Source organism: Mesoplodon mirus (genome assembly GCF_964341445.2).
Source record: "Mesoplodon mirus genome assembly, chromosome: 2".
Lineage (NCBI taxonomy): Eukaryota > Metazoa > Chordata > Mammalia > Artiodactyla > Ziphiidae > Mesoplodon > Mesoplodon mirus.
In genome coordinates, this window is record NC_138977.1 from 125,557,892 (window position 1) to 125,583,097 (window position 25,206).

Below are 25,206 nucleotides of genomic sequence, written 5' to 3' on the forward strand. Positions count from 1 at the left end.
AATTGTTCAAGACTTTGACGTGAACAAGAGGACCAGTTAAATTGTTTTCAGACTTCCTGAGGGTAACCCGAAGCCCTCTGCCCAGCTCACTGGGGGATGGGGGTGCCGTCCTGGAGTCTAGAATATGCCGAATGGAGAGGGACGTGGCCTGGGTTCCATGTGGCCTCCCTGTACTCTGTTGAGATCCTAAGCGATCCTTAGTCCCCGTGCCTGTTTCCCCATCTGTAAAGTGGGGTGAGTCATGGAAGCGTGCTTGTGGGATTGCTGGGGGGCTTCAGTCCCAAAGGGCTGGCCAGTGGTCGGGGCTCCTTCCCCACTGGGATGCTGAGGCCTGACTGGGAAGAGTGAGTGGTCCAGCTGCCTCAGGGCTTGGGGCCAGGAGAGTCGTGGAGGGTGGTACGGGGCGTTCTGTGGATGGACTGTGAAGATGTGGCTTTCCTTGGACCCTCCTGCTGACCCTCCTTAGTGAACTGTGGGCCGCGAAGTCATGAGCCAGGCAGGATCCTGCTAGCCTTGGTCCGTTCCCCACTCAGCCGGAGCTCTGTCTGGGCGTTTGGTCGCTTAGCAATTTAAGAGCCAGACGACAGTTCAGATTCTTTCTTCGACAGAGGATGTGGGACTTGAACAGCAAGATAGTCTCCCCAGGAGAGAAGGGCAGGATCCCGGGCCTCAGATGCGCCTGCTTCCTGCCCACAGGGAGGCATCTCCCCGCTACTCCCACAGCTCCTAGTGCATTGAGGGCCAGGGAGGTGGGCTTGAGGCCCCCTCTTCCAGGTTGGAGGTAATGCTGCGACTTAGGCCAGCTTGACTTAACGCCTAAAAGCACCCAACTTGTGGATGCAGGTGGTACCGGCGCCCACCAAGTGCTCCTCCACCCCCGGGGCTTCGCCTCGGCCCAGTGTTGCCAGCAGCCATCATTTGGGTGACAGCCCTGTCACGCGGGCTCCTCCCGGCGTCTGCGTTCCGGGCAGGCCCGCTGGCGCTTGGGATCCTGGTTATTGCATGTCAGGCGTCTGCGGCTGGCCCTGCCGAGGTGACAGGACCTGGGGTCACCTGGCGCATGACTCCATCAAGCCTGGGATGGTCCTGCTGGCTGATGGACCACATGCAGTTGTTCCGGAAAGCTCCAGCCTGGGTGAGCCGCTCATTGCACCATCTCTGCCTCTAGAGTGGAGAGAAGGAGCCCCTGGACCTTGGAGCCCCCATCTCGAGTCTGGACGGACAGCGGGTCATCTTGGAGGAGAAGGACCCCTCCCGAGGGAAAGGTGAGCAGGGTGACGCTGCCCTGGCCCTTCTGGCCTCCTGGGTCCCTGGGCTCGGCCCCCCGAAAGCTCCCGGCCCTGCTGCCCCGTGGTCTCAGAGTGACACTGCGGATGGCCTCACTTGGGTTTAGGGTCTCACGGGGCTCGGCGACCCCCTGCCATGGCCGAGTCCAGCCGTGGCTGGGCGTCTGTCTGTGGGCAGGAGGCCCCGGGACCAGGAGTGCGAGGGCCTCTCGCTGGGACCCCCGCATGTCTTCTCTGCCGTAAGAAGGGGCGGCAGGCCCTGCGAACGCCCTGCGGTCGCTCCGAGGGTCCATCATGCCCTGGAAAGTGCTCTCTTCCTGGGAGGCCTCCCCATTCCTCTGCACAAGGGACCCGGGGCTCTGGGGCATCGCTACCCCGTGTCGGCCCAGCAGCGGCTGAGGTGGGGGGCTGGGGCCCCCTGTGCCCAGTGCACAAGGAATCAGTGGTTCACAGGGCCCTTTCCCATACGCTGCCTCAGCCCCGCAGCCCTGCCCTGGGGACGGGGACCTGCACTCCCAGGTGGGGGCAGCGGAGGCGCGCCTCCTGGAGAGAGCCTTCTGGAGCCTCCTGAACAGGGCAAGGAGGCGGCCGTGTCAGGAGCCGCCCTTCCCCTCCCCGCGCCGGCTCGGCTCTGAAATGGGCTACCGATCAGCCGTCTCCCTCCCCAGGGGTGCCCCGGGCTGCGGTCGCCCCTCTGCCCTCGGCCTCCAGTGCCTGCTTCTTGTCCCCCTGTGGGTCCATCTGGGTTCTGGAGAGTGCTGTGTGCGCTTCTCCTGCATGGTTACCGGCCTCAGGGGCCGAGCGGCCTGAGCGGGGCACGGGTGCTCAGCACCTCCCTCCGGGGTCTGATAAGGTTGGACCTCCCGGCCCGCTCGTGCGCAGGTGAGTCTGAAGGCACCGCTGCGGGCAGGTGCGTGCGGTGTGTTTGGGACGCTGCTCACAGATGGGAAGGCTGGGACTCTGCCAGCCCATCCTGGGCCAGGGAAGCGGTCTGTGGACCACGAGGGCCAGAGGGGGCCAGCCTGCAGCCCTGACTTGGGGCGATGGCCGTATTTGAAGATACATAGTAAATGTGAGACTCTCCTACTTTTTAAAGACATTCGTGCCAAATAGTACCCGAAAGGTGCTTTCACTCACCACGGGACCACAGAGTCCCAGTAGACACAGTCAGCTGCGAGCCTTCTCCCCGTCGCCGTCATGCACAGCTCACCCAGACGTGGCGGGCGGAGGAGGCTGGTCCTCTGTCCCTCGACCCCGCATGGGTGCTCAGGCCTGAATGCGCATGTACATAAGGGACCTCTGATACCTTTGGCTTCTGTACAGCATTGATCTCAAAGATGTATAAACGTGATTATGTTAAACGTTGAGATGGATTTGCAATTCACTGCAGTTTTATAAAGCTTATCTCACTATGTTCAGCGTCCACAGATAAACAGAAAAGTGTGCCCATCAAACAGAGCACAGCTGTAAATGCCGGCTCCAGAAATCACTCGGCTATGGTAATTCCCCTCCTCCCCCCGCCTCGCTCCTTGCCTGCAAAGCTCAGGGGCAGGCGGCCCCAGCGGCTCTCTGCCCTGGTGGGCCTGCACCCTGGGTTGGGGGGGTCTTCTCAGGGTCCCTCTGCGGTGCCTGCTCCCACTAGCCTGGGAATCGCTGGGTGGGTGGGTGTGCCTTACGTGCTGTTCTTTTTGCAATCCTTACCATTGCGATGGATGTTTCTGCAACGCATGTAAAGTCCAAATCAATGCAATCTGTGTTTCAAAGACCCTTTTTATATAACTGATGAACTGTGTTGTCATGTGTCTGAAATGTGAGTGGAACTTTGACTTTCCTTCTGACGCAGGGAGAGGAAAGAACACTAGGCAAGTCTAATTCTATTAAAATTAAAGGAGAAAATGGAAAGAATGCTAGGGATCCCCGGCTTTCAAAGAGAGAAGAATCTATTGCAAAGATTGGGAAAAAAAAATATCAGAAAATTAATTTGGACGAAGCAGAGGGTATGTGTACTTTTTAAAACTTCCACGTTTTTCGTGAATGCAGTGTCAGTTTTCCAGTCCAGTCACTAGAAGCTTCTCTGAGTTACTGACATTGGGGTGGCCGTGACCCGTCACACTGAACACTCGCCCCTGTGTCTGTCTGCAGCTGTCGGTGTAACTCTACTAAAGCCCCAGTTTTCAGACCGAGAGCCGGGCCCTAGGAGTCAGGGAGCCCCCGCGTGGGCTGCAGCAGGAGGTCTCTGTCCTCCCTCACAGCCGGGTCCCGGCTCAGAGGAGGGCTCAGGACCAGGGTCCACGTCCCTGAGGGTCCTCGGCAGGAGGAGGCCGGTGGGAGGGCCTGGGCCTCGCTGGCCTCTGCTGTCGGGGCCCTGAGGAAAGGCTGTGCGCATTCGGCCATGGGGGCCGGACGCCCGAGCCGCCCCCGGGCCTGCAGGACAGAAGAAGGATTGCATGAGAGACGGAGAGGAGGTGTGGGGGACTTCCTTCCTTTTCTTCCGAAAGCTCGTGACAGAGAGAAGCTCTAGGAGCTGTTCTGCGCCCTGAGCTGTAACCCAGGGAACCCTTCCTGGGCAGGTCAGCTGGGCTAGTCACAGCTCCCCGTGGCGTCCGGCCACGTGCCAGAGTAAAACACACGCCTGCCCTGAAGTTCTCGCGTTTCTGAGAGCCGTTAAGATTTGAGCTTTTAAGCTCCTTGCTGGTCAGAAGCTCAGAGCGTAACTTAAGCCTCGAGAAGGCTCAGTGTAGACACCATCTATTTTGGATGGTGAACTCGAGTTACAACTGAGAATCCACCCAGGTAAGAAAAAGAAGAGCTCTGGGGAGCCAGCGAAGAAGCTGGACGTCCCCGGCAGGGCGGAGGTGCCGGGAAGGGGCGGCCTGGGGGGCTGTGGAGCTCCCGGGGCAGGGTGCGTGGTGGGGAGAGGGCTCGAGGGCCGGGCGCTGCTCACAGGCCCCCTCGGGACCGCCCTCTGCCCCGGCGTGGTGCCCCCGAGAGGCCTCCCACACACGGGTCTAGGCTGGTTCACCAGCTCCAGGCACCAGGGGCTCCTGGCTGTGTCAGGCCGTGGCGCCTGGTCAGTGGCCTCCCTCCTGCTCAGAAGATGGCATCAAATGCGGGCGGAGCGCAGACATGGGCCGCGGGCTGCGGTGGACCGGAGCCAGTCCAGGGAGGAGCGCAGCTGTTCGCGTGGCCCGCGGCCTCCCTGTGACTGTGAGGGTGGGAACAGGAGGAAGGGGGAGGGCCAGGGGCGGCGGGATAAGGCCTTGCCAGAAGCGCTTGCTGTGCCTGCCGGAAGATAAACGTGATAACACTTGGTCAACGTGGGTTTTCTTCCAACAGAGTTTTTTGAGCTCATTTCCAAAGCTCAGAGCAACAGAGCAGACGACCAGCGCGGGCTGCTGAGGAAGGAGGACCTGGTGCTGCCTGAGTTCCTGCGTCTGCCACCTGGCCCCCCGGGGCTCGCCCTCTCCCCCTCGGCCGCCCCCAAGGCCTTCTGCACGAGACCCACAACAGGCCATGGCGAGGAGAGCGCTCCTCGGCCCCGTGAGAGCCCCGCCACCAGCACTGGCTCGGCCGACAGCCCGCCTCTCTGTGCCTCCGGGACCCCCAGCCCCCCGGCGCAGGCGGCGGAGGCTGGGAGTGTCCAGACCGTGGAGGGCGAGCACGTGGCTGACCTGACGCTCATGGGGGAGGGGCACATCAGCAGCCCTAACAGCACGTTCCTGGCGCCACCCCCCACCCCGCCGGGCTCGGCCGCACCTCCGAGACCAGGTACCTCTGGGCGCGACGCCCCTGCTCCTCTCTGACCCCTCTCCTCCCTGCCTGCCCGCCCGGGGTCGCCTGCCAGCCCGGGGTCACCTGCCCGGTGCTGTCCACCCACTTAGAAAGCGTCAGCGGTGGAAAGTTACCCCCTCCGCCCCTTAATCCCTCTAAGGAGGTTTCAGCGTGCTGGCCCCCTCAGGTACTGTGTTGGTCTTGGCGGCCTCTGCCTTCTCTAAAAGGACCCGGTGGCCGCTGAGGTCAGAGTGTGGCCAGGATGGGCGGCGGGGGGCTTGGAGGGGGTGGCCCCCTGTGGCGTGACGCTCGTGAGCGGTGCCCGCACTGGGCCCGGCGGTGCCCTCCCGCCATCTTTCCCTGGGTCCCCGGCAGTAATGCCACCAAGCAAGGCCCTGGGAATTTCTGCAAAATGTATGTGTTACTTTTATTACAATCTGGATAGCTAACGGTTTTAGTATTTTAATCTCAAGGCTGAAAAAAACAGTGTTTGTCTTGAGCAAGTGGGTGAAGCCTGTGTGATTTAGAGCAGGAGGGCTGCGCTGACCCTGCAGGGAGGGGTGTTCACCCTCCGCCCATTGGTCAGACAGCAGGTGGGGGCCCTGCGTGCTGGGTGCTGGGATTCCCCTGAGGTTCCCTGACCCTGGGTGGTCACAGGCAATCCTCCAGACGGAGGCACGAACTTGTCAAGGTGAGCAGAAGGGCTGGCGGTGGAGCTGTTCCTTAGCTGCGTGAGTGTGAGCAGGTGAAGCGAGGCCCCCGGCCTCCTGGGAAAGGGGCTCCCGCCCCGCACTAGGGCCACGGCCTGTGTCCCCGGCCCCGAGGTGTAGGGGAGGAGCCTGTCCGCACAGGCATGTGCCCGGGGAGCCCCTGGTGCCGCCGTCCTCGCTGGCGGGCTCCGTGGTGGGCAGACACTAGCTGTGGCTGCTGTTGGGGGTGGCGGGAGGCCTCCTCTGGTCTGAGTCCTGCCCCAGGACTGGGTCCTGTTGGACCTGCAGCCGCATTTCCGTGGGGACCCAGGGCAGCTCTGTACCTCTGGCTCTGTACCTGTGGGGTACTGGCGCTTTGGGGACTGGCTCTGCGGGCCGGGCTCCTGGCGCCCTCCCCACAGAGACAGCCCACGGACGTGAAGCCGGGAGAAGCCGCGGCCTTCCTTGCATGTCTCCTGCACTTCGACCCGACTTCCCCTCTGCTCTCCCCGTAGACACCTGTGTGTAGTTTCACCTGTGTTTTGACTCTCTGCTCTTCCAGGAGAAATAAACTCTGCATCTCTTCATTGGACTGGTTTAAAGCGCTTTCCATTCTCACTTGAACATCTGTTTCCTCTTTAGAAAACTACAGGTGTATTTTAACCAGGGAAAACATTGCACATTTTAATGGAATTCATTGGGTTTACTTTACACTGGCTTTCGAAAGCAGACCATTCACTCAGCAGACGTTCTTGAGCGCCTCATGCACACCCGCAGACACAGCTGTGTAAGGGCGGCAGTATCAAGCTCCACCGGGAGGCTGGGTGTGACAGTGGGGACACCGTGAGGGGCTGGGATGGAGCGCTCGGGGCCACGGCTCTCCCCTCCCTGAGAGTTCCGGGGTCGGGGGCCGGGTGGAAGCAGGATGGGGTGCCAGGCGGTTGTGGGTGAGCCGGCTGGGCCGGATCCCTCTGACTCGCTCCCTGTAAACCCAGAGCCCCAGCTCACTGGCTGCCCTCTGTCCAGCCTTTTCCTCCAAGCTCCCGCCGGGCTTCTCCAGCTCCACATTCCGGGCTTGGAGCATTGGGCCCACGTGGCTTACCCAGTGCGGGGCTCGGCCTTCCCACCTGTGGCCTGGCAGCGTGGGCAACGTGACCAGCGAGTTCTTGCATTTCCGGGGTGCGTCGCCGTTGGTGCCCCCCTGTGCACTGGTTGTCCCTGGTGAGTAGGAGCCCAGGTGGGGACCCTGGAAGCTTGGCTCCGTGGGTGTCCTAAACAGGGAGGACGGGGGGGACCGTGAGGGTCTGTGATTGGCCGCGTCCTCCTGGAGCTGGGAAGGGCCTCCGCTCCTCCTGTGCGGTGCCCGCTTGCCGTGCGAGGCCCTCGGTGGGACGGCCTCCACGTTGGGCTCACCGGACGGATCCTGTGCTCGTCCTGTGAACCTTGCGTCCACCTTTGTGACGCGGAACCGGACCCAAGGTTCCGCAGCCAGCGTAGGGCGCTGCAGACACCCTTGGGCCAGCGCGCGTCTGGACCCGGCGCTGAACTCTATATCCTCGGGGTCCAGAGGGCTGGTTTCATCCAGACCTCCTGCTGATTCTAGCTGCTGTGAGCTGTTTCCTAGGTGGTGGCCACCGTGGCCCCTCCGAGCAGGGCGAGAGACACAGCGTGCTGATGCCGCCGGACCCTGGGGTGGGGAACCGGGGCCGCATCTGGGCCATGCAGCCCGGGGCAGGTGGGGGGCTGCCCGCAACGCGTCCCCATGTGTGGAGGGTCCCCTCAGAGCCGTGCTGCGCCTGCACCCTGGCCCTCGGTCCCCAGCACCCTCGTACGGAGAGACCTGTGAGTGCCCGATGCGGCCGAGGGATGGAGGTCTTTGAATGGCTGCGGGGCCCAGGCACAGAGCCTCCGCCGCGGGACGCAGCCTTCCAGTGTAGCCTGCCGTGCATTTGGTCCTAATCCTGGCCACCTTCCCCACTGTTAACCTGTTTGGTTTCCAGCAAAACTCTGGGCATTGCTGGGCGTTGGTGGGCATTTCCCATCCCGGGGAGGACTGGCTGGGTGGCGGTGTGAGTCCTCGGTCCCAGCAGCGCGAGCGTCAGGTCCCGAGGTCAGCGTCCACGGCCCTGCAGAAGGTGGAGCCGGCCTCAGGGCTCGCTCACCTAGCAGGCGAAGACCCCGTGTCTACATAGGCAGACGTGGAGAGGGCGTGGGAGTCGCCCCCAAAGGGCACCTTCTTCCCAGGGAGAGAGAGGAGCTGTCTTCAGGGCTGACTGGCGAGTGGGCGGGTGGGTGGCCCCGGCCCAGCAATCCCCCTCCCCCGGCCCCCAGGTGTCCTTGGGCTGGGCAGGTCCTCACCTTGGCCCCGGGCTGAACACTCAACTGGACACGGGAACCCCAGGTGCAGGGCTTGACCTTGTGGGACCTGCTGTCCCAGGAGGTGTCTGGTGCCCTTCCCGGGCCCTGGGCTCAGAGAACTCCCTCCCTAGCCACCCCGCCTTCTGTCTAGTGGTTGAGCACCACCCCGACTGCAGCCCCTCAGCCAGGCACTGGGCAGGCTTTCCCCTCACTGCTGCCTGGCCGTGCTGGTGTTGGACGCCTGGGTCAGGGTCCTGGCCGGGCCTCTCCCGTCCCCCTCCTGCAGGAATGCGGCTGCCAGTAGGGCCACCCACCCCTCCCTAGGAGCCCTCGCCACCAGTCCTGGCCCGGGGTCCCGGGGCCTCAGCACAAAGAGATGCTGCTCACTGGATGGGGCAGAAGTCGCCCGACTTGGGGACCTTGTGCCACAGTGTCCAGGGTCCCCAGAGAAACGTCCAGTTACCAGAGTGGGGTCAGGAGCCCTCAGCGCACTTCCTAGCAGGTGCGTGGAGCTCTCCCGCTTGCCAGGGGTCGCTGTAGCCTAGTAACTTGGTTTCCATGGGAACGGGGCTGGAGCAGTTAACCAGAGGCCACAAGTCCACATAAGGGCCACACCGTTCACCTTGGCAGTGAAGGCAGCCAGACCACGTGACCTTGCTTTGGCCGTGAGTCCCAGGAGCCCCTCTGCACCTGGCTGCTCAGTGGTCAGCCAAGCCCTGGCCCCAGCCTGGACCCCCAGCCAGTTTCGGTGTGTCACACCTGCTCAGTCCCAGGTGAGGCGGAAGCCCTGGGCTGGGGACAGCGGGGGAAGCGCAGCTGTGTACGGGACAGCAGCCACAGGGGGGATCCAGCTGTCCATCCCCTGGGGCGTCAGGGCCTCCCGGGACAGCCGCGCGGATCTCCCCAGCCCGGGCCCCAGCCTCTTGAACCTGCACTGCCGACCTGCCACTGCCAAGCTTGCACTTGTCCCTTCAGATGTCCCCTCTCTACAGCAGAGCCTTGGCCCTTCTGTCTGGGCGGCCGGGGGACACCTCCACCGCGCACACCTGCCTTCCAGGAGGACAGCCCAGCCTCCCCAGCACAAACCGTGATGTGCATGTGGGGGGCTGCCTGGCCTTCTCGGGGTCACGTTGGTGCCGGGGGTCCCGGTGAAGGCAGCCCCCTGCCAGGACTCTCTCCAGAACCCCCCTTCCAGCAGAGCATGTTCTGGAGCTCCGGCCTTGCCCTGGCTAGAATGGACCTGAGTCCTTCTGCTAGATGTCTGGGGGCTTCTGCCCGCACCCGGTCCACTCCACAGGCCTCCACGGGCTTCCCAGGGCTGACCCAGCACCCCTCCCCAAACCCCAGCATGGGCTGTGACAGCTCCATCCTCCTGGCTGCTCAGGCCGACAGCCCTGGGTCTCCCCTCGCGCGTCCATCCTCCTCGTGTCCCCTTCTCCGTGCGTCTCCCCCATGTGCCCTGCGGCTGGTCTGCTCCACCCGGCCCCTGGGTCTCTCAGAGTGGAAGCCACGGGCCGCCAGTGGCTGGCAGCGTGACCTCCCGCACCCCGACCTGGGGCCGGCACTGCTGCAGCCGCTGCCCGCGTCCCCTCCCCAGGCTCCGCCCGTCTGCACGCCTGCACTCGGTATGGCCCTGTGACTGCCCGGTCACTGTCCCCCCCTTTTACCCTGTGCTGCCGTGAGCGGGAGTCCTGGCACCCAGTAGATGCTTAGTACAGATCTGCTGAATGAAGAGCTTTGATTCAGCACCCAGGGAGAGCTGGAGATGGCCAAGGGGTCAGGCTGCACCCACCACCCTGGCTCCACCCATGCAGCCCTGCACCCACCGGCCCCAGGAGGAGGGTCCTGACTTGGCCTGCACCTTCTCCCGATGTGGAGCCTTGAGGGCCAGAGCAGACCTGGCCGCCGGCGAGGGGCTGATAGGTGGGCTCTCGGGAGGGGCTCTTGGGGTCCCGATCGCCACGAGGCTCCAGCAGGGCGCCCTGCGGAGGGCCTGACTGTGCAGAGTCGGAATCAGCCGGGGGGCAGGGCCCATGGTCCCTGGGGAGACGAGGGGTCAGCAGGGCAGCCTGAGGGGCGGCGGATGCGGCGCAGGCTCCGGCCCCGCGTGCGCGTGTCCGAGGGACGTGGGACAGAGGCCCGGGGAGCAACCCTCATGAACAGGGCAGACCCGGCTCCCTTCGGAAGCGGCGGCCCCCGAGCCCTGCAGGGTCCCCCGCGCTGCTGCTCCCGCCAGGAGAGCCAAGGGGAGCCTCAGGAAGCTGGGAGGGCAGCCGCCCTGGGCAGGCCCTGGCACAGAGGCCATGACGCCCGCATGGGGCTGGGCCCCTGACACTGAGTCACAGGCCTGGGGCTGCCACTTCCTCAGGAGGGCAAGTCTGGGCGGGCAGGCAGGAAGGGCCTGGACCGCAGCCACCCTCCCTGTGACACGCCCGTCCCTGGCCCGGGGACGAGCTTCCTGTCCACAGAGGCAGCACCCGAGCTGCCCAGGCATCAGAGGGGCCCGTGGCTGAGGCCCCTCCCCCTCGCCGGCCTCTGTCCTCCTGGGGGGTCCAAACGGGGCTGGACAGGAAAGGCAGTGCCCCTCAACCTGCGTGGGGTCACGGGCCTCTTGATGCTCCAGACAAATGCCCCAGATGGGGACAAACGGTTGGGGAGCAAAGCCCTGCCTCTGCACGGCCCCCGTCAAAGCGCAGGCCAGCCCCACCCCATCATCTGCTGGCCCTGGGAAGCCACCGACAAGCAGGGGAGGGGTGGGTCCCGCAGGCCCAAGCTGAAGGTTTGTTAAATGACTAACAGACTGGCTGTCCAGAGCAGCTCCTAGTCACGGCTGCTGCACGTGGGCCCTCGGAACCCCCAAGAGACAGCTTTCCCCACCCGCACTTCCCGCTGCTCTACCCAAATAGGGTGCCGCAGCCGAGCAGCCCCTGTGAGGCCCTGAGTCAGGCCCATGCCCGTGGAGGCCCGGCAAAGGCTCCTTCTGCCGCCTCCGTTAGATAGATCAGAGAGGACGCAAGGCCCTCTCGCAGGCTCAGACCTGCCCCGGGGGTTCTGGGGGCCACAGAGCAGCTCCTGCAAGGGGAGGCGAGGCTCCTGACCCCCACGGCCGTCCCCACTCCCGCATGTAAGCCTCGGACCCACGCAGGGAGCCGAGTCTTCACCTCCACCGGCAAGACCTGGAAGGGGCGGTCAGCAGAGCGGGACCCTGTGTCCCTGCGCCTGGACTCCTGCAGACTGTCCACTGGGAGCCTGGGGCTGGGGCTCCCCCCTCCTTGGGTCTCTTCCTGACCCTCCCCCAGGCACCTGAGGGTTCCTGGCTCCCAGGCTCACTGAGAGCACCCCACAGGCATGCTAGCCTCCCACTACACCTGGCCACACCAGGGCCTGGGGCTCTGCCTGGCCCCTGGCCCCAGGGTGAGCCCTGGGGGGGCTCGGTGGAGGGAGCCGAGGCTGAGGGCGCCTGCTGAGCGCCCTGTGCCCTGCCCACAGCGACCTGGTTCCTGGGAACTGCACCTCTGTCCCCCAGGGGCCCCCCCCAGGACCAGCCAGGGTGACAGCACAGTGACAGCCTGCTGGGGTGGTTGGCAGGGAGGTGTGGCTGCCCAGCCCGGGATCTAAAAACTTCCAAGGCAGTTTCAGGCAGCCTGGAACTCCTGGGGCCTAGGTGGGGACTTGAAGGCAGAGGCCTGGCTGACCACTGAGCAGCCTGGAAGGGGGCAGGCGGCAGGGTAGGTTGGAGGAAGGGGCACTCGGCCTGGGGTGTTGCTGATGGGGTAGGAGAGCGTGAAGCACTCAGAGTTTGTGTGGCTGAAGAAGTAGGCCCGGGTCGACAGGCAGGTGGACAACTGCATGGCCAGGTCGCGAGGGCCCTGGGGGGCATTGGCGGTGGGGCTCAGGCCCCTGCCCCACTGGGAGCCGCAGCCCTCAGAGACGCCGGGCAGCGAGCTCTGTGGATGGAGACCCAGAGCGCCCTGAGGGTCCAGGCCCGTCTGGGGCAACGCACACCCAGTGCTTGGTCCTCCCTCAGCCCAGCAGCATGCCTCCCCCTGGAGCCCTTCCCTGACGGCCCCTCGGCTGCAGACAGCCCCCCAAGGAGGAGTGGAGGGCTGGCCCTGAACCTGAGCCGCAGTGGGGTGCGGGCCGGACCGTGGGGGTGTCTGAGAGGCGCAGCGGAGGTGGCTGGGAGGTTTCTCACGAGACCATCCCCAACGTGGCCCTCCTCAGCCACCCCCCACCCCAGGGGTGGCTGCATCCCGCTGAGGGGCCCTGGGACCCCCGCCCCCCTGCCCCAGCTCCTCCGCCACCTCAGCGCCCACCGAGGGGCACCACGTGCTCCCCGCGACGCAAACCCACACACAGCCATGCACCCCTCCCCCTTCCCGCCCTGGCAAGGGGCAGCGCGGTGTCGTATGGGGGTGGGTGCCCCTGATGGCCCCAGGGCTTCGGTGGGGAGCTGCAGGGGCTCGGGTGCCGCCTGGCCTGTGAGCTCCTCCCCAGAGGGGGCCCCAGCTGGGCGGACAGCACCCTAGTGGGTGGGCTGTCCCTGCTGTCCTGGCTGCGCCGGGCGAGGGCACGGTGCAGGGTGTCCCCGTGACAGGTGAGGGGCCGCGCCGGTCCCACCACACGGAACCTGGGCCCTGCGCCCCCAGACCCCCTCCCCCAGCTTGGTCCCCTGCAGCCTGCAGCTCCCTCGGTCTGGGACCCTCCCCGCTGCAGAGGGCTCCCTGTGCCAGGCCCGGCGGCCCCAGGTCGGAAGTCGCCTGCCCCTGGGATGCATGTGGGGGTCTCAGGAGCCCCTTGCCACCGTCTGTGCCAGGAAGGTAGGGTGGGGTCTCCAGCCCAGGGTGGGCAGACGGGTGACAGCCTCTCTCTTCTCCCCGCGGCAGGAGGTGGGGCCCGAGGCAGCCGGGGCCTCCCAGTCAGCACAATCGTCGATGTGGACCGTGTGGCTGGCTCGGCACCTGGGCCGGGCAGCAGCGTCTCGGGGGTGTGGACGGGCCCCCGGAGGTCACGGGCCGGCGGGACCCCGACATCAGACCGCCCCGGCCTGAGCCCCATCCTGGGGGGACCCGCCAAGCCCAAGGCCGGCCCACACCACGCCACCTTCGTCTGAGGCTGCCGCCCGTGCACCCGACCCTCCCTCCCGACCCGGCGCCCCAACCGCCTGCCTGGACACACACGTGGAGAGCAGAGATCCTGAGGGGGCAGCTGAGCCTATCTTGAGGGCCTTGGACGGGCCTCCTCAGCCACCCTGGGGGGCCGAACCAGCAGAGGGCGGGGAGGGTCCTGGCCCCGGACACTCGCCAGCATTGGCTCAGGGCTCCCCGGCCCCCGCCCCAGCTCCCGCTCGGCGTCCAGCCTTCCCGCAATAAAGCGTCTTTGAGGACCGGATCGTCGGCCTCGTGCCTGGTCCTGGGACCCAGACCCTGCCCTCAGGGAGCCGTTGTTCCCGTGGCCCTGTGCGTGTATCGGCAGGGGGCTGGGGAGAACCAGCTCTCGGGGGTGAGGTCAGAGGTGAGCAGGGAAATAAGGCTGGCCTCGCGGGGCACGAGGCCTAGCCTGTGGGCAGTGGGACGTGGTCCTGCCCCGTCCAGGGCCCTGGTCTTGTCCACATCACAATGTCTCCTGCAGCTCGGTGCAGGGTCTCCTCTTGGGGTGGCCGCCGGTGGGGGCAGAGCTTGGCCTGGGGACCCTTCAGGCCATTCTGATCCAACCCCCCGCCCTTAGCCTCATTTAGGGAGGTGGTCTGGCAGGGCGTGTCTGTGGAGGGACCACCTCAGGGGAAGCCTGACTGCCCTGCCCAGAAGGCCTGGGAAAGAGTGTCAGCCTGTGCAGAGGTCCTGAGGCTTGAGCGAGCCGGGAGGAGACGGGGTAGCAGCCCAGGCCAGTGGGCAGGGCTGCCGTGTGACGCTGGGTGGGCAGGGCAGATAGAGACGGTGCCATCAGCCCAGGTGCCTCGGCAGAACCCCGGCGCTGAGCAGCTGAGGGGCCCCCAGCACCCCTCCCTCCTCCGAGATGCATGTCAGGTTTGTCAGAAGGGCCCTAGGCCTGAGCGCGCCCTGGGCCGCTGGGGCTGCTCTGGATGCTCCTGGGGAGCTGTGCTCTGAGCTGGGGATGCCCACGTGGAAGAGAGGGGCCAGCACTCACCGCGTGCCAAGCTGAGTGCCCACTCAGTTTCTGCTCTCACTCCGTCTGCACAGAGGGGAAAACGGGGACCCAGAGAGAATGCGATTTGGGGGCGCACAGTGAGACAGCTGCAGTGCCAGGCCCATCCCCAGGCCAGCCCTTCTCTCCGCCCTGTGCAGGCAGCTGAGATGACTCATGGGGACTGGGCCACCCACCCCCAGCCCCCCCGCCGCCTCTGCGGCCCCTCAAATTGCAGAAGAGTTTCCCGTGGCAGCTCTGCCTGCAGCTGCAGTCACGAACTAGGGGCCAGCTGGGGCGACAACTGTGGCCGCATCTGGGGGGCGACACCCCAGTGTCCGTTCACAGACCTGGGCAGGACCCCAGGCCAGGTCTCTGTGGCCCTGGTGCCTGGCCGGTGCTTGGGATGGGAAGGAGGGCAGCCCAGGACAGAGGCGGGATGGCACGGGTGGTCCCGGCTACGAGGGGAAGCCCAGGGGCCAGAGGGCTTCCTGAGGGGGTGCTGCAGTGGGGGAGAGGAGCTAGGACAGCAGGCAGGGCTCTGGTATTGCCCACCTCCTCCTCTCCACTCCCCCTCCTCCCGGAGGTCCCACCTCAGGCTCGTCCTGGGAGGCACAGGCAGAAGTGCTGCAGAGAAGGGCGGCAGAGGTCCCCGTCCCGGGGGGCACAGTGTGCAACGGTGCACACACCCTCCTCTCTGTGCCTGGCCTCTTGCTGGCCAGGGGCCACATCCCATGCTCCAGGCCTGGGCCCTGAAAAGGGCTCAGCATGTGTAGGTGCTCTGGTTAGTATAGCTCACAAATAGACAATGGCCAGCCCTGTGGCCAGGTAGGGACCGGAAGCTGGGGCTGTGGGGGTCCAGGTCCCTTCCTGCCGTGTCATCCTGGAAGACTTCCTGGAGGAGGCGTCGTAGCTGAGAGTCGAGGACATTGTCAGGTCCAGGACCAGCATGGCTGAGGCCAGAGGGAACGGCTGGCTCAGGCAGGGTGAGCTGGGCAGCAGACACGGGGGACGTGTAGGCCTGGCATGGGAGGCAGCCAGGGGTTAATCATTTCCAGGCGGCCTTGACCCCCACCTGCCCTGGCCACTCTGCTCCCGCCTCCTGCTCCTCCTCACGCCAGCCCAGGAGGAGCCATGGGGCGCTGGGCCTGGGTCCCCAGCCCCTGCCCCCCACTTGGTCTGTCCCTGCTGCTGCTGCTGCTGCTGGTGCCTCGAGGAGCTCAGCCCCAGGCTGGCAGGGTGAGCACTGACCCCACTGCACTGTGATCATGGGCTCTCCGTGCCCACTCTGGGTCCTGGGGCTGAGGCCAGAGCAGGGTGTGGGGTGGGTGAAGGGCCCAGCGTGGCGACAGCCAGCCTTCCGGGGGTAAGGTGGGCGTGCTGGGCTGGCCTGGGGGACGGGGGGCCTGGGGATCCAACCTGCTGGCCCCCACCCAGGGGCATGGAGACTGTTCGCCACTCTGGGCCTCTGCTGGGTACACGTGTTTGAGGTGGGGGCGGGGGGGTGCCTCTGAAGGCCTTGTAGCTGCTCTCGTCTGTCCCCCAGAACAGACCCCCAGGGTTCGAGCCTGGAGGGCCGTGGTTCCAGCCTGGCAGACCCTGAGCCAGCTCAGCCTGACTCCTTGGACTCGGTGGGAGGGGAGGGGACAGGGTCCAGCTGAGGCCGTGGGAGAGCCAGTGTCCCCTGGTCCCTACTCCAAGACCTCAGGGCCCCAATATGGAAACAGAGTCAGGGCCTGAGTGTGAGCGGGGTCCATCCCACACCGACCCCATCACAGGCCTCTCGGCTCTTCCTAGAACCCAACGGAACCCCCAGAATGTAACGCCACAGTGACCCCTAGGACTCCCGCGATCCCTGTAACCTCGGTGACCCCCAGGACCCCAGCCACAGCGACAGCACCCAAGGCAGAGGGACCCCATGGTGGAGGGCCTACCCACCTGCCCAGGGCAGCACCCTCCAATAGCAGCCCTGGGGGCACAGGTGGGTCAGGAAGGCTTCTTGGAGGTGGCAGGCTACACCTAGATGGGGGGTCTGGAGGAACACAGCAGCACTTAGGGAGTGCGGTATGTGATGGGGGTTGGGAGGTGACCAGCGCGGGAACCCTTGACCCCTGTGTCTCCTCTAGCAGTGCTCACCGAGGCCGGGCAGCCCTGCAGGTTCCCCTTCCGCTATGGCGGCCGCATGGTCCACTCCTGCACTACAGAGGGAAGTGCCCACAGGAAGTGGTGGGTCCCAGTCCCCGTGCCCGCCCTGGAGACGCTTCTGCTCCCTGCCCTCTGTACTCCACACTGAGCCTGGCACACAGCAGATGTAGTGAATGAATGAATGAGGGAGTGAGTGGGAGAGAGCCCCAGAGTGGTCAGCGTGGGTCCCTGCGTGAGTCGGGGTTAGGGTGGGCGGGTCTCTGGCCTGGGACCCCCATGTCACCATATGCGTCACCCCCAGGTGTGCCACGACTCACAACTATGACCGGGACAGGGCCTGGGGCTACTGTGTGCAGGCTTCCACTCCCCGGGAGGGCCCAGGTGGGTGCCGGGGGTCTGGGCCTGAGCACAAGCTAGGAGGGGGCTGGGCCAGGGGTGGCGGTGAGCTTGAGGGGCGTCAGAGCTGAGCTGGGGCTGGGGTCCTGCCTGGTGTGCAGGAGGAGGCTTCGGGGTTCATCCCACTGCAGACCTCGGGGCCTGTAGGAGTGGGGAGTGGGGAACACCCTGCCCCGCGGGTCCTGCCCTCTCAGGGGGCCACATAACTGCTTTGGCCATTGCCGGCGGTTGTGGGGGGGGGTTGTCAAAGCGCCCCCTGGTGGTCAGGCTGGGCCCTGCGGCTGCACAGGAACAGCCCTGGACATGGAGAGGGCCCAAGGGGTCCGCAGGGTGTGGTGCTGGCAGCCCCACTTACAAGGGTCCCAGGGCACACGGAAGAGGACTGCGCTGCCTGATGGGGGTCGGGCTTTCAGGGTGCTGGATGCAGAGCCAGAGGCCCATTTTCCCAGGGTCTGAGAGCTGGGCAGAGGATGTGGTGAGGAGGGGAAATGCCTGCGCTCGCTCCCAGGGCACGTACACACCACGGAACTCGGGAGGGGCATCTTTAAGGCGGCGGGCCCTCGGCAATCAGGGAGAGTCACGGCGTGGGGAGGGGGTCACGAGGCCCGGCCGGGCTCTCAGACACACCCCTCTCTGCTGCGTGTGCCCAGCTACCCTGGATCCCTGTGCCTCCGGCCCCTGCCTCAACGGGGGCTCGTGCTCCAGCACCCAGGACCCCGAATCATACCACTGCACCTGCCCCGTGGCCTTCACTGGCAAGGACTGCGGCACGGGTGAGCAGGGTGGGGGGCTGCAGGGCAGGGGGGCGCCTGCCGCACGCGCGGGGAGCAGCAGCTCACTGTGCCGCCCCCAGAGAAATGCTTTGACGAGAGCCGCTACGAGTACCTGGAGATGGGCGATCGCTGGGCCCGCGTGCACCAGGGCCGAGTGGAACAGTGCGAGTGTGCGGGGGGCCAGGTCCGGTGCCAGGGCACCCGCCACACAGGTACGGGGGGGCGGGCCGTATCGTTGGGCCTCCCACCCTGGGAAGGGGCTCATCCAGGGCCACCCAGAGACGGGCACCGGGTGGGAACCAGGCCCTGCCCCTGCCCCTCGAGGCCCAGCTTCTGAGCCCTCCCCCCAGTTTGTCTGAGCAGCCCCTGCTTGAACGGGGGTACCTGTCACCTGATCGTGGCCACCGGGACCACCGTATGCGCCTGCCCCCCAGACCACGCTGGGCGGCTCTGCAACATTGGTGAGTCGCTTGGCTTCAGAGCTGCGTGGCCCTGCGTGCTGGGGCCCAGGCTCACAGCGCACCGTGCCGCCCGCAGTGCCGGCCCAGCCTTGCTTTGTGGGGAGCGGCACCGAGTACCGAGGCGTGGCCAGCACGGCGGCCTCGGGCCTCAGCTGCCTGGCCTGGAACTCCGACCTGCTCTACCAGGAGCTGCACGTGGACTCCGTGGGCGCCGCGGCCCTCCTCGGCTTGGGGCCCCACGCCTACTGCCGGTCAGCACTGGGCGGGCAGGGCCTGTCCCTGGGTCCTGACCCCTCGGCTTGGGAGGCTGCGTGGCGAGAGGAGCCCAGGGGCTGTGGGGTGGGGGTGGGTGGAATGCCAGGAGCCGCACCCAGCTAGGGGTCCCCGGCTCCCTCCTCCCACCCGTCACTGAGGAGCTGTGACTGACTCCCCTGCCCACCCGCTTCTCCCTGCACCCCAGGAACCCGGACAAGGACGAGAGGCCCTGGTGCTACGTGGTGAAGGACAGCGCGCTCTCCTGGGAGTACTGCCGCCTGGCCGCCTGTGGTGCGCGCAGCTAGTGGCTGGGTCGGAAGCAGCAGGGTGGGGGCAGCGCGGGCCCCGCCCCCTATGAGATCACCGCGGTTTCCCCGTGGCCCAACCCACTCCAGCCGCATGCCAGGCCTCCTCTCTCCGGAGGACCACGGCCCCATCGGAGAGATGGGGAAACTGAGGCTCACCACAGCAGGGCTGGTCCAAGGCCACGCAGTGGGTTGACACCAGAGGTCAGAGCAGGCGAGTTGGTCACCGGGTCCTCTGGGTGGTCCAGCCGGGCTGCACTGTGCCAGGACGGTCCCCAGAGACAGGGAAGTGTGGGTGCATGTGGATAATGTGAGTACCCTGGAGTCAGACCCTGGGAGTGGGCTGCTCCATGAGGCCAGCCCGCCCCCGGCCCCGTGCTCCAGGCCTCTCTGACCATCCCGAGTTGGCTCTGGGGTCCCAGGCTGCTGGGAAGGACATGAATACCTGCCAGGTGTGCCAGGCCACCCTGGTTCCCACAAAGCCTTGTGACTGGGTACGGTTCTCCCCATCCTGCAGATGAGGAAACTGAGGCTCAGAGTAAGTCATGTGCCCACAGGGGCAGAGCTGGGGACCCTCTTTCAGATGAGCTGCCTAGGCTGGGTCAGGAGGCAGGTGAACCGTGGGGGGCCTGAGGATGGTGGACGCAGCCAGGATCCTCTCTGGCCTGGGGTGTGCAGAAGGGACCCGGGGTGTGTGACCTGTGTTCTCAGAATCCCTTGCCAGAATTCAGCCCCCGCCCACCGAGGCCCTGCTGAGCCTGCCTGGGCCCGCGGCAGCTGGACCAGCCGGACGCCAGACCTGTGGCAAGAGGCACAAGAAGAGGAGCTTTCTACGGCCACGCATCATCGGCGGCTCGTCCTCGCTGCCCGGCTCTCACCCCTGGCTGGCCGCCATCTACATCGGGAACAGCTTCTGTGCCGGGAGCCTTGTCCATACCTGCTGGGTGGTGTCTGCCGCCCACTGCTTCTCCAACAGGTAAGCGGCTCTGGCCCCAGTGTTCACGACCCCTGCGCCGTCCCTCAAGCCATCCACCTCTCCACCCACCGCTATCTAAGCCTCCGCCCCCCCACCCGGCCATACACCCATCATCCACTCTCCACCCGCCACCCATCTACGCACCCACCCGCCTGTCCTAACCATCACCCATGTGTCCCCACGTTCCGCCACCTACCCGTGTAAACCCCGTCCTTTGGTCCCTCCGTTCCCCGTTGCCCCTCTGACTCAGGTGGGACTCAGCGCTCAGCCCAGTGCTGGGCATGGAGACTGCCGAGACCCGCCCCATTCCTGCCCCGGGGTGCTGTCCCTGTCCCTGTCCCTGCCCCTGTGGCCGCGCAGCCCTGCTCCTCGCCCCGGGAGCTCCAGGTCTCCCCGCTCAGGGAGGGGCGGGGCGGGGCGGCCAGCGCGTGCGCAGCAGGGTGGTGGGTGTGACCCGTGCCTCGCAGGGCCCGCCCCTTCCGGCCCCGCCCCCTGGCCCAGACCGAGCTGGCGGCACCGTGGGGCACAGGGAGCCTAGGCCCCGCCCACTCGGCGGGCTCCCCGAGCGGAGGGCCGGCTGGGGCTGGTGGCCGGGGGAAGGGTCAGGGGTGCGGGGCCCACTACCGCACCCCAGGGTGGGGGGCAGCGAGCTCAGAGCAAGAAAGGCCAGCCCATCCCCCGCTCCTCATGGCTGTGATGGGAACAGGGCTCTGCCGTGGGGAGTGTGGGGCTGTCTCTGGGGCGGGTTCAGTGGGAGGGAACGGGCCTGACAGTGGCATCCCAGGGAGTGGGACGTGAGCGGGGGCTGGGGGCTTGGCAGCGTGAGACTCCGACGGTGAGTCCCTATCAGTCACCCCAGGGACTACAGCGTAGGGGTGGGGGGCAGTGGGCATAAGTCCTGCCCTGTGCTGACCGCTGTGTGGCCTGTGAAACAGGACCCCTGAGGCCTCCCCAGTATGGATGGGATGGGGGTGGTTAAGAGGCTGGAGAAGGGGAGCAGGCATCCTCTGCTCACGTCCAGGGAGGGGCTGGGGAGGGCCAAGCTGGATGGAGGTGCCTGTCCCCTGTGGGCTGGACCCCAGCACCCTGGTCCCTGGCCTGGGCCAAGCAGGGCTGGTGGAGGTGGGTGGGACAGGGCATTCGTGTGCAGGTGCGGGCGGTGAGGGGAGTGCTCAGGCTCCTGGCCCCACGGGTGACTTCACAGGAGGCCTGCCCCTGTAGCAGGGGCGTGGGGCAGAACCGGTGCCCAGAGCTGGGATCCGCACCAACGCGGGCGCATTTCAGCGCAGGCCCCACCTGGACCTGCACAAGGCCCCCCAGGGTCACTCATGCCGCTGCCTTAGAGGCGGTGCTGCCAGGACCGGTGCTGTGGCCCTAGCTCCCCACTCCCTACCGCACTACGGCCCACACCCCAGCCCCTGCTCAGGTCTCTCCCAGGGCCTGGTGGGGGGGGGCCCTGCACAGCGTCACCCTCCTGGGGTCGTCTACCAGATGCTCTGTCCCCGTGGGTAGAGGGCGAGCTGACCTCAGGGGCCCGAGAATCATGCTGCCACCAGCTCCCACTGCACAGCCCCCCCAGGGAAAGTGTCTCTGTGGTCCTCGGCCAACACTTCTTCAACCGCACGACGGCCGTGACGCAGACGTTCCGCATAGAGAAGTACATCCCGTACCCACTGTACTCAGTGTTCAACCCCACTGACCATGACCTCGGTGAGGCCCGGGACGGTGCTGTGTGCTCTGTGCACACCCAGGGCCAGAACCAGGGGAGAGGCTGGGAGTGGGTGCCAGGCAGGGGAGGGTCCTCAGACGCTCAGGGGATGGGTGGGAGGGAGGGGGAGGGGAAGGAGAGACAGAGCGGGGAAGGGCAGGGGGAGGGCAGCAAGAGCACCTGGTGTGGCTGAGTGGCCTTGGCCTGGCTGGAGGAAACCCTGGCTGGCCAGCCTTGCTGGCCCTCCTGTGGCCTCCTGGGCCTCCCAGGCCACAGCCCCTCTGCCCGGCGGGGCTGTACCCCGTGTGACTCAGCAGCCACCTTTGGCCCATTGTGGGCCCCCACGCCGCAGGCTGACCCCCGGCCTCTCTCCCATCCAGTCCTGATCCGGCTGGAGAAGAAGGGGGAGCGCTGTGCTGTCCGCTCCCAGTTCGTCCAGCCCATCTGCCTGCCTGAGCCCGGCAGCACCTTCCCTGCTGGGCACAAGTGCCAGATTGCGGGCTGGGGCCACCAGGATGAGAGTGAGTGGGGTGGGCGCAAGGGGCCAGCGTCGTGCCCCCGGGAGCAGTGGCCCGGCCCTGCAAGCCTCGCCCAGGCTGAGTGCCCCCTGTCTGCCGTCAGATGTGAGTGGCTACTCCAGCTTGCTGCGGGAGGCCCTGGTCCCCTTGGTCGCCGACCGCAAGTGCAGCAGCCCGGAGGTGTACGGGGCAGACATCAGCCCCAACATGCTGTGCGCCGGCTACTTCGACTGCAGATCTGACGCCTGCCAGGTGAGCTGGGACGCCCGCCCCAAGAGCTCAGAGCCGAGAGGGGCCGACCCGCAGGGCCAGCCAGTAGCCCAGACAGAAGGCCCACCTCCCGGTCGGTGGCACCCCCAGGATGAGCGCTCACTATTGCTGGAGGCCCAGGGGCCAGGAGTGGGGTCCCTGCTCACAGGGGGTGGGGACTGAGGCCCGAGAGGGGCCGGGTCCCAAAGCCCAGGCTCGTGCCAGCTCTCCAGCCAAGGGCAGGGTTGTCCACGTGACGTCAAAGGCCAAACCCCTTTTCACCCAGAGTTCTCCCAAATGGGCTCAAGCGATCGGCAGAACCCAGTGTCCCGTTTATCAATGGCTCCTCGGGGCTGCACATCAGTGCAGAGTTGGAGAAGCTGCTTTACTCCCCATTTTTTTTTTTTTTTTTTTGCGGTACGCAGGCCTCTCACTGTTGTGGCCTCTCCCGTTGTGGAGCACAGGCTCCGGACGCGCAGGCTCAGCAGCCATGGCTCACGAGCCCAGCCGCTCCGCGGCATGTGGGATCTTCCTGGACCGGGGCACGAACCCGTGTTCCCTGCATTGGCAGGCGGACTCTCAACCACTGCGCCACCAGGGAAGCCCTACTCCCCATTTTTATAGGTGGGGAGACTGAGGCCCAGAGAGGTCTGCTCACTCTTCCCGGGTCACACAACTCATAGGTGGCAAAGGGTGGGGGCTTGGCACTCAACCACGTGGTACAGCAAGCGCCCTGGGGGAAGTCAAGGGTGGCTTCATGGAGGAAGGGGCACTGGCACTTGTCCCAGGGGGTGATTAGGGGTTTGCCAGGTGGCAAAGAGGGTGTTTCCAGGGGGGAATATCCTCTGCTGGAGCACGGGGCCGCCTGGTGCACGTGGGGTGCGTGCTGGTGGGCGGAGGGGGGACCCAGATGGAGGAGGACTCTGCTGGTTGTGGAGACAAGAGGGAGCCGCAGCAACCCCCTACTGGGAGGGCGCCCTGCCTGTGCGGTTGGGGGAAGGGGGGCAGCTCCCTTACTTGGAACACCCATGTCATCTGTGCTCAAGCTCTCAGGAAGCCCACCTCGAGGGCTGACCCCTCTGGAGTCATGTTCCGGGTTGGGGCGAGGGAGCTTGGGGTGAGGGGGTGGTGGACTGTTCCATGGGTGTCGAGGAGCTGAGCCATGAGTCTCCTGAGCCGGGCCCCAGGCTCTGACCGGCCACTCTGCGCAGGGGGACTCAGGCGGGCCCCTGGCCTGCGAGAAGAACGGCGTGGCCTACCTGTACGGCCTCATCAGCTGGGGTGACGGCTGCGGGCAGCTCAACAAGCCCGGCGTCTACACCCGCGTGGCCAGTTACGTGGACTGGATCAGCGACCGGATTCGGCCCCCCAAGCGGCCTGTGAATCCCTCCTGAGACCACCCCTGGGGACATCGTGCCTCCTGCCGTTCCCTCCTCATTGGCAATAAACACGTTTCCAAAAAGACCCCGGCCCACACTGCCTGTCCCGCTGCCACCAGCTCAGCCTTCCCTGCCCCCAGGCTGTGACCCCCGAACCAGCTTTGTGGATGCTGTGGCTTCAGGGCTGGGGGCCCCAAGCCAGCACCCCAGCTGCTCAGAGGAGAAGGGAGCCTGTGACCCCACAGGGAGGGTCTGGCCCCATGGCCTGGGCAGTCAGGACAGGGGATCCAGACTAGACTTTCTCCAGAGCAAGAGCTGTCCCCAGCCAGACCCCTCTCAGACCCTCCTCCAGGCAAGTGGGGCTTGGGTCCGGGCACCTTGGGCTGTCCCATGGCAGGGGATGCTAGAACTTAAGACAGGTTATTTGGGAAAACCCCTGGCTATCATTTTGCTTCAAGAAGGCAGCCTGCCTGACTGCAGCTCTCCCTCAGCCGTGTCTTCTAGGCGGGGAAAACTGGAGACTTCCTCTGAAGGAAACCAGGGAAAGGGAGGAGCCCAAATGCCAGGGTGAGTGGAGGGTAGTGGGTTGCGCCAGCCAGGCAAGACACTGTGGGCACGGAATCTGAGATGCCCAAAGGGCCCAGAATCCTGGGCCAGAGGAAGCAGCACATGCAAAGGTCCTGAGACAGGAGGCTGATAGTGGCTTATTTATTCATTTTTTATAAATTTGTTTATTTATGTATTTATTGGCTGTGTTGGGTCTCTGTTGCTGTGCGTGGGCTTCCTCTGGTTGCAGCGAGCGGGGGCTGCTCTTCGTTGGGGAGCACGGGCTCTAGGTGTGCGGGCTTCAGTAGTTGCGGTGTGCGGGCTCTAGAGCGCGGGCTCAGTAGTTGTGGTGCACGGGCTTAGTTGCTCCGCAGCATGTGGGATCTTCCCAGACCAGGGCTCGAATGCATGTCCCCTCCATTGGCAGGTGGACTCTTAACCACTGCGCCACCAGGGAAGCCCCTGGAAGTGGCTTACTTGAATCAAAGTAAAGAAGTATGGCTGAGGCCAAAGAGGGTGCGATTGTGTGTGTGGGGGGGTGGGCTGTAGTAAGGTGCTGGGGGTGTCCCAAGTGTCCCTGATGGGACAGCAGGGTGGGGATGTGATGACATCTGTGGTCAGGAGAAGAGGCCTGGGTGTATGGGGGTGGGTCAGAGCGGTGCCCGGCGCTGGGACCCCTGGTCTCAGGGAGGGTCAGGAAGAGGGTGGCATTCAGCGCATCCAGCCCCAGCCCCACCCATCCTGCTCTGGGCATGGGGCCCCTGCCCAGAGCAGCCCAGAGGGTGGGGTCCTTCTTCCCACAGTCCCTACTCCCCTCTGCTGTCATCTCCACAGCCCCACCTGGACCGGGTCTCACTGCCTGTCCCGGGTGACACGCCAGGGCTTCCTCCATGTCACCCCCCCCCATCTGGGAGCCTACCCCCAGTCTCTGTGTGGTCTGATTCCACCTGCCTCCAGCCCCTCTTCTGCCCCCCAGCTGCACTCTGACCACTCGGGCCACCTTGTGTTCGTGAAACTGACCAGGGCCCTTGCTGACGCTGCTTCCACTGCTGCCTAGAACATTCCTTCCCGTACCGCTCCTTCCCCCTCACTCAGCCTTTGGACCCCTGAGAGGCCTGACCGTTGCCTGAATGGGGTCCCATGGCCACACCCAGCTGCAGAGGAAGCCGGGAGGGCAGGGAACAGGATTGTCATGACGGGACCAGACAAATCACCAGGGACATGCACTGCCCCCAGCAAAGCCGGAG

The 25,206-nt window shown here is 65.7% G+C and overlaps 3 protein-coding genes across 15 annotated transcripts in view; 2 read left to right on the forward strand and 1 right to left on the reverse strand.

Annotated features, from left to right (window-relative positions):
• Positions 1–13,799, forward strand: part of RGS12 (regulator of G protein signaling 12) — a gene marked incomplete at its 5' end in the record, with an annotated part of 118,333 nt that extends 104,534 nt beyond the window's left edge. For 3 of the 8 annotated variants that reach the window (XM_082611288.1, XM_082611290.1, XM_082611289.1), the window contains 5 exons: positions 1,169–1,265; positions 2,706–2,785; positions 3,130–3,283; positions 4,623–5,054; positions 12,991–13,799. In XM_082611288.1, coding sequence (XP_082467414.1) covers positions 1,169–1,265; positions 2,706–2,785; positions 3,130–3,283; positions 4,623–5,054; positions 12,991–13,217 — 990 coding nt within the window. In that variant the 3' untranslated portion in view covers positions 13,218–13,799. Of the gene's footprint in view, positions 1–1,168; positions 1,266–2,705; positions 2,786–3,129; positions 3,284–4,622; positions 5,055–12,990 lie in introns of those variants that run through there. The other 5 variants (XM_082611292.1, XM_082611294.1, XM_082611291.1 and 2 more) reach the window with 3 other exon arrangements.
• On the reverse strand, positions 6,330–19,288 carry LOC309798741 (uncharacterized protein). 5 transcript variants are annotated; one of them, XM_082611299.1, is made up of 3 exons: positions 19,029–19,288; positions 18,743–18,841; positions 6,330–7,872 (listed from the first exon to the last, which is right to left on the reverse strand). In XM_082611299.1, the coding sequence occupies exon 3, from the start codon at positions 7,779–7,781 to the stop codon at positions 6,549–6,551; it is 1,233 nt and encodes a 410-aa protein (XP_082467425.1). In that variant the 5' UTR covers positions 7,782–7,872; positions 18,743–18,841; positions 19,029–19,288; the 3' UTR covers positions 6,330–6,548. The 5 variants fall into 5 exon arrangements, with proteins under 5 accessions (XP_082467425.1, XP_082467428.1, XP_082467427.1 ...); XM_082611302.1 differs by having other exon boundaries at positions 6,330–6,729; positions 6,874–7,872; positions 18,743–19,288; XM_082611301.1 differs by having other exon boundaries at positions 6,330–6,729; positions 6,849–7,872; positions 18,743–19,288.
• HGFAC (HGF activator) lies at positions 15,204–23,498 on the forward strand. 2 transcript variants are annotated; one of them, XM_082611296.1, is made up of 14 exons: positions 15,204–15,487; positions 16,046–16,229; positions 16,375–16,474; positions 16,695–16,774; positions 17,440–17,562; positions 17,643–17,774; positions 17,913–18,023; positions 18,100–18,274; positions 18,484–18,569; positions 19,295–19,559; positions 21,130–21,269; positions 21,648–21,788; positions 21,889–22,037; positions 23,246–23,498. In XM_082611296.1, exons 1-14 carry the CDS (start codon positions 15,383–15,385, stop codon positions 23,426–23,428), a joined length of 1,974 nt encoding a protein of 657 aa, XP_082467422.1. In that variant the 5' UTR covers positions 15,204–15,382; the 3' UTR covers positions 23,429–23,498. The 2 variants fall into 2 exon arrangements, with proteins under 2 accessions (XP_082467422.1, XP_082467423.1); XM_082611297.1 differs by having other exon boundaries at positions 15,205–15,487; positions 16,378–16,474.
• The last annotated feature ends 1,708 nt before the right edge of the window (positions 23,499–25,206 follow it).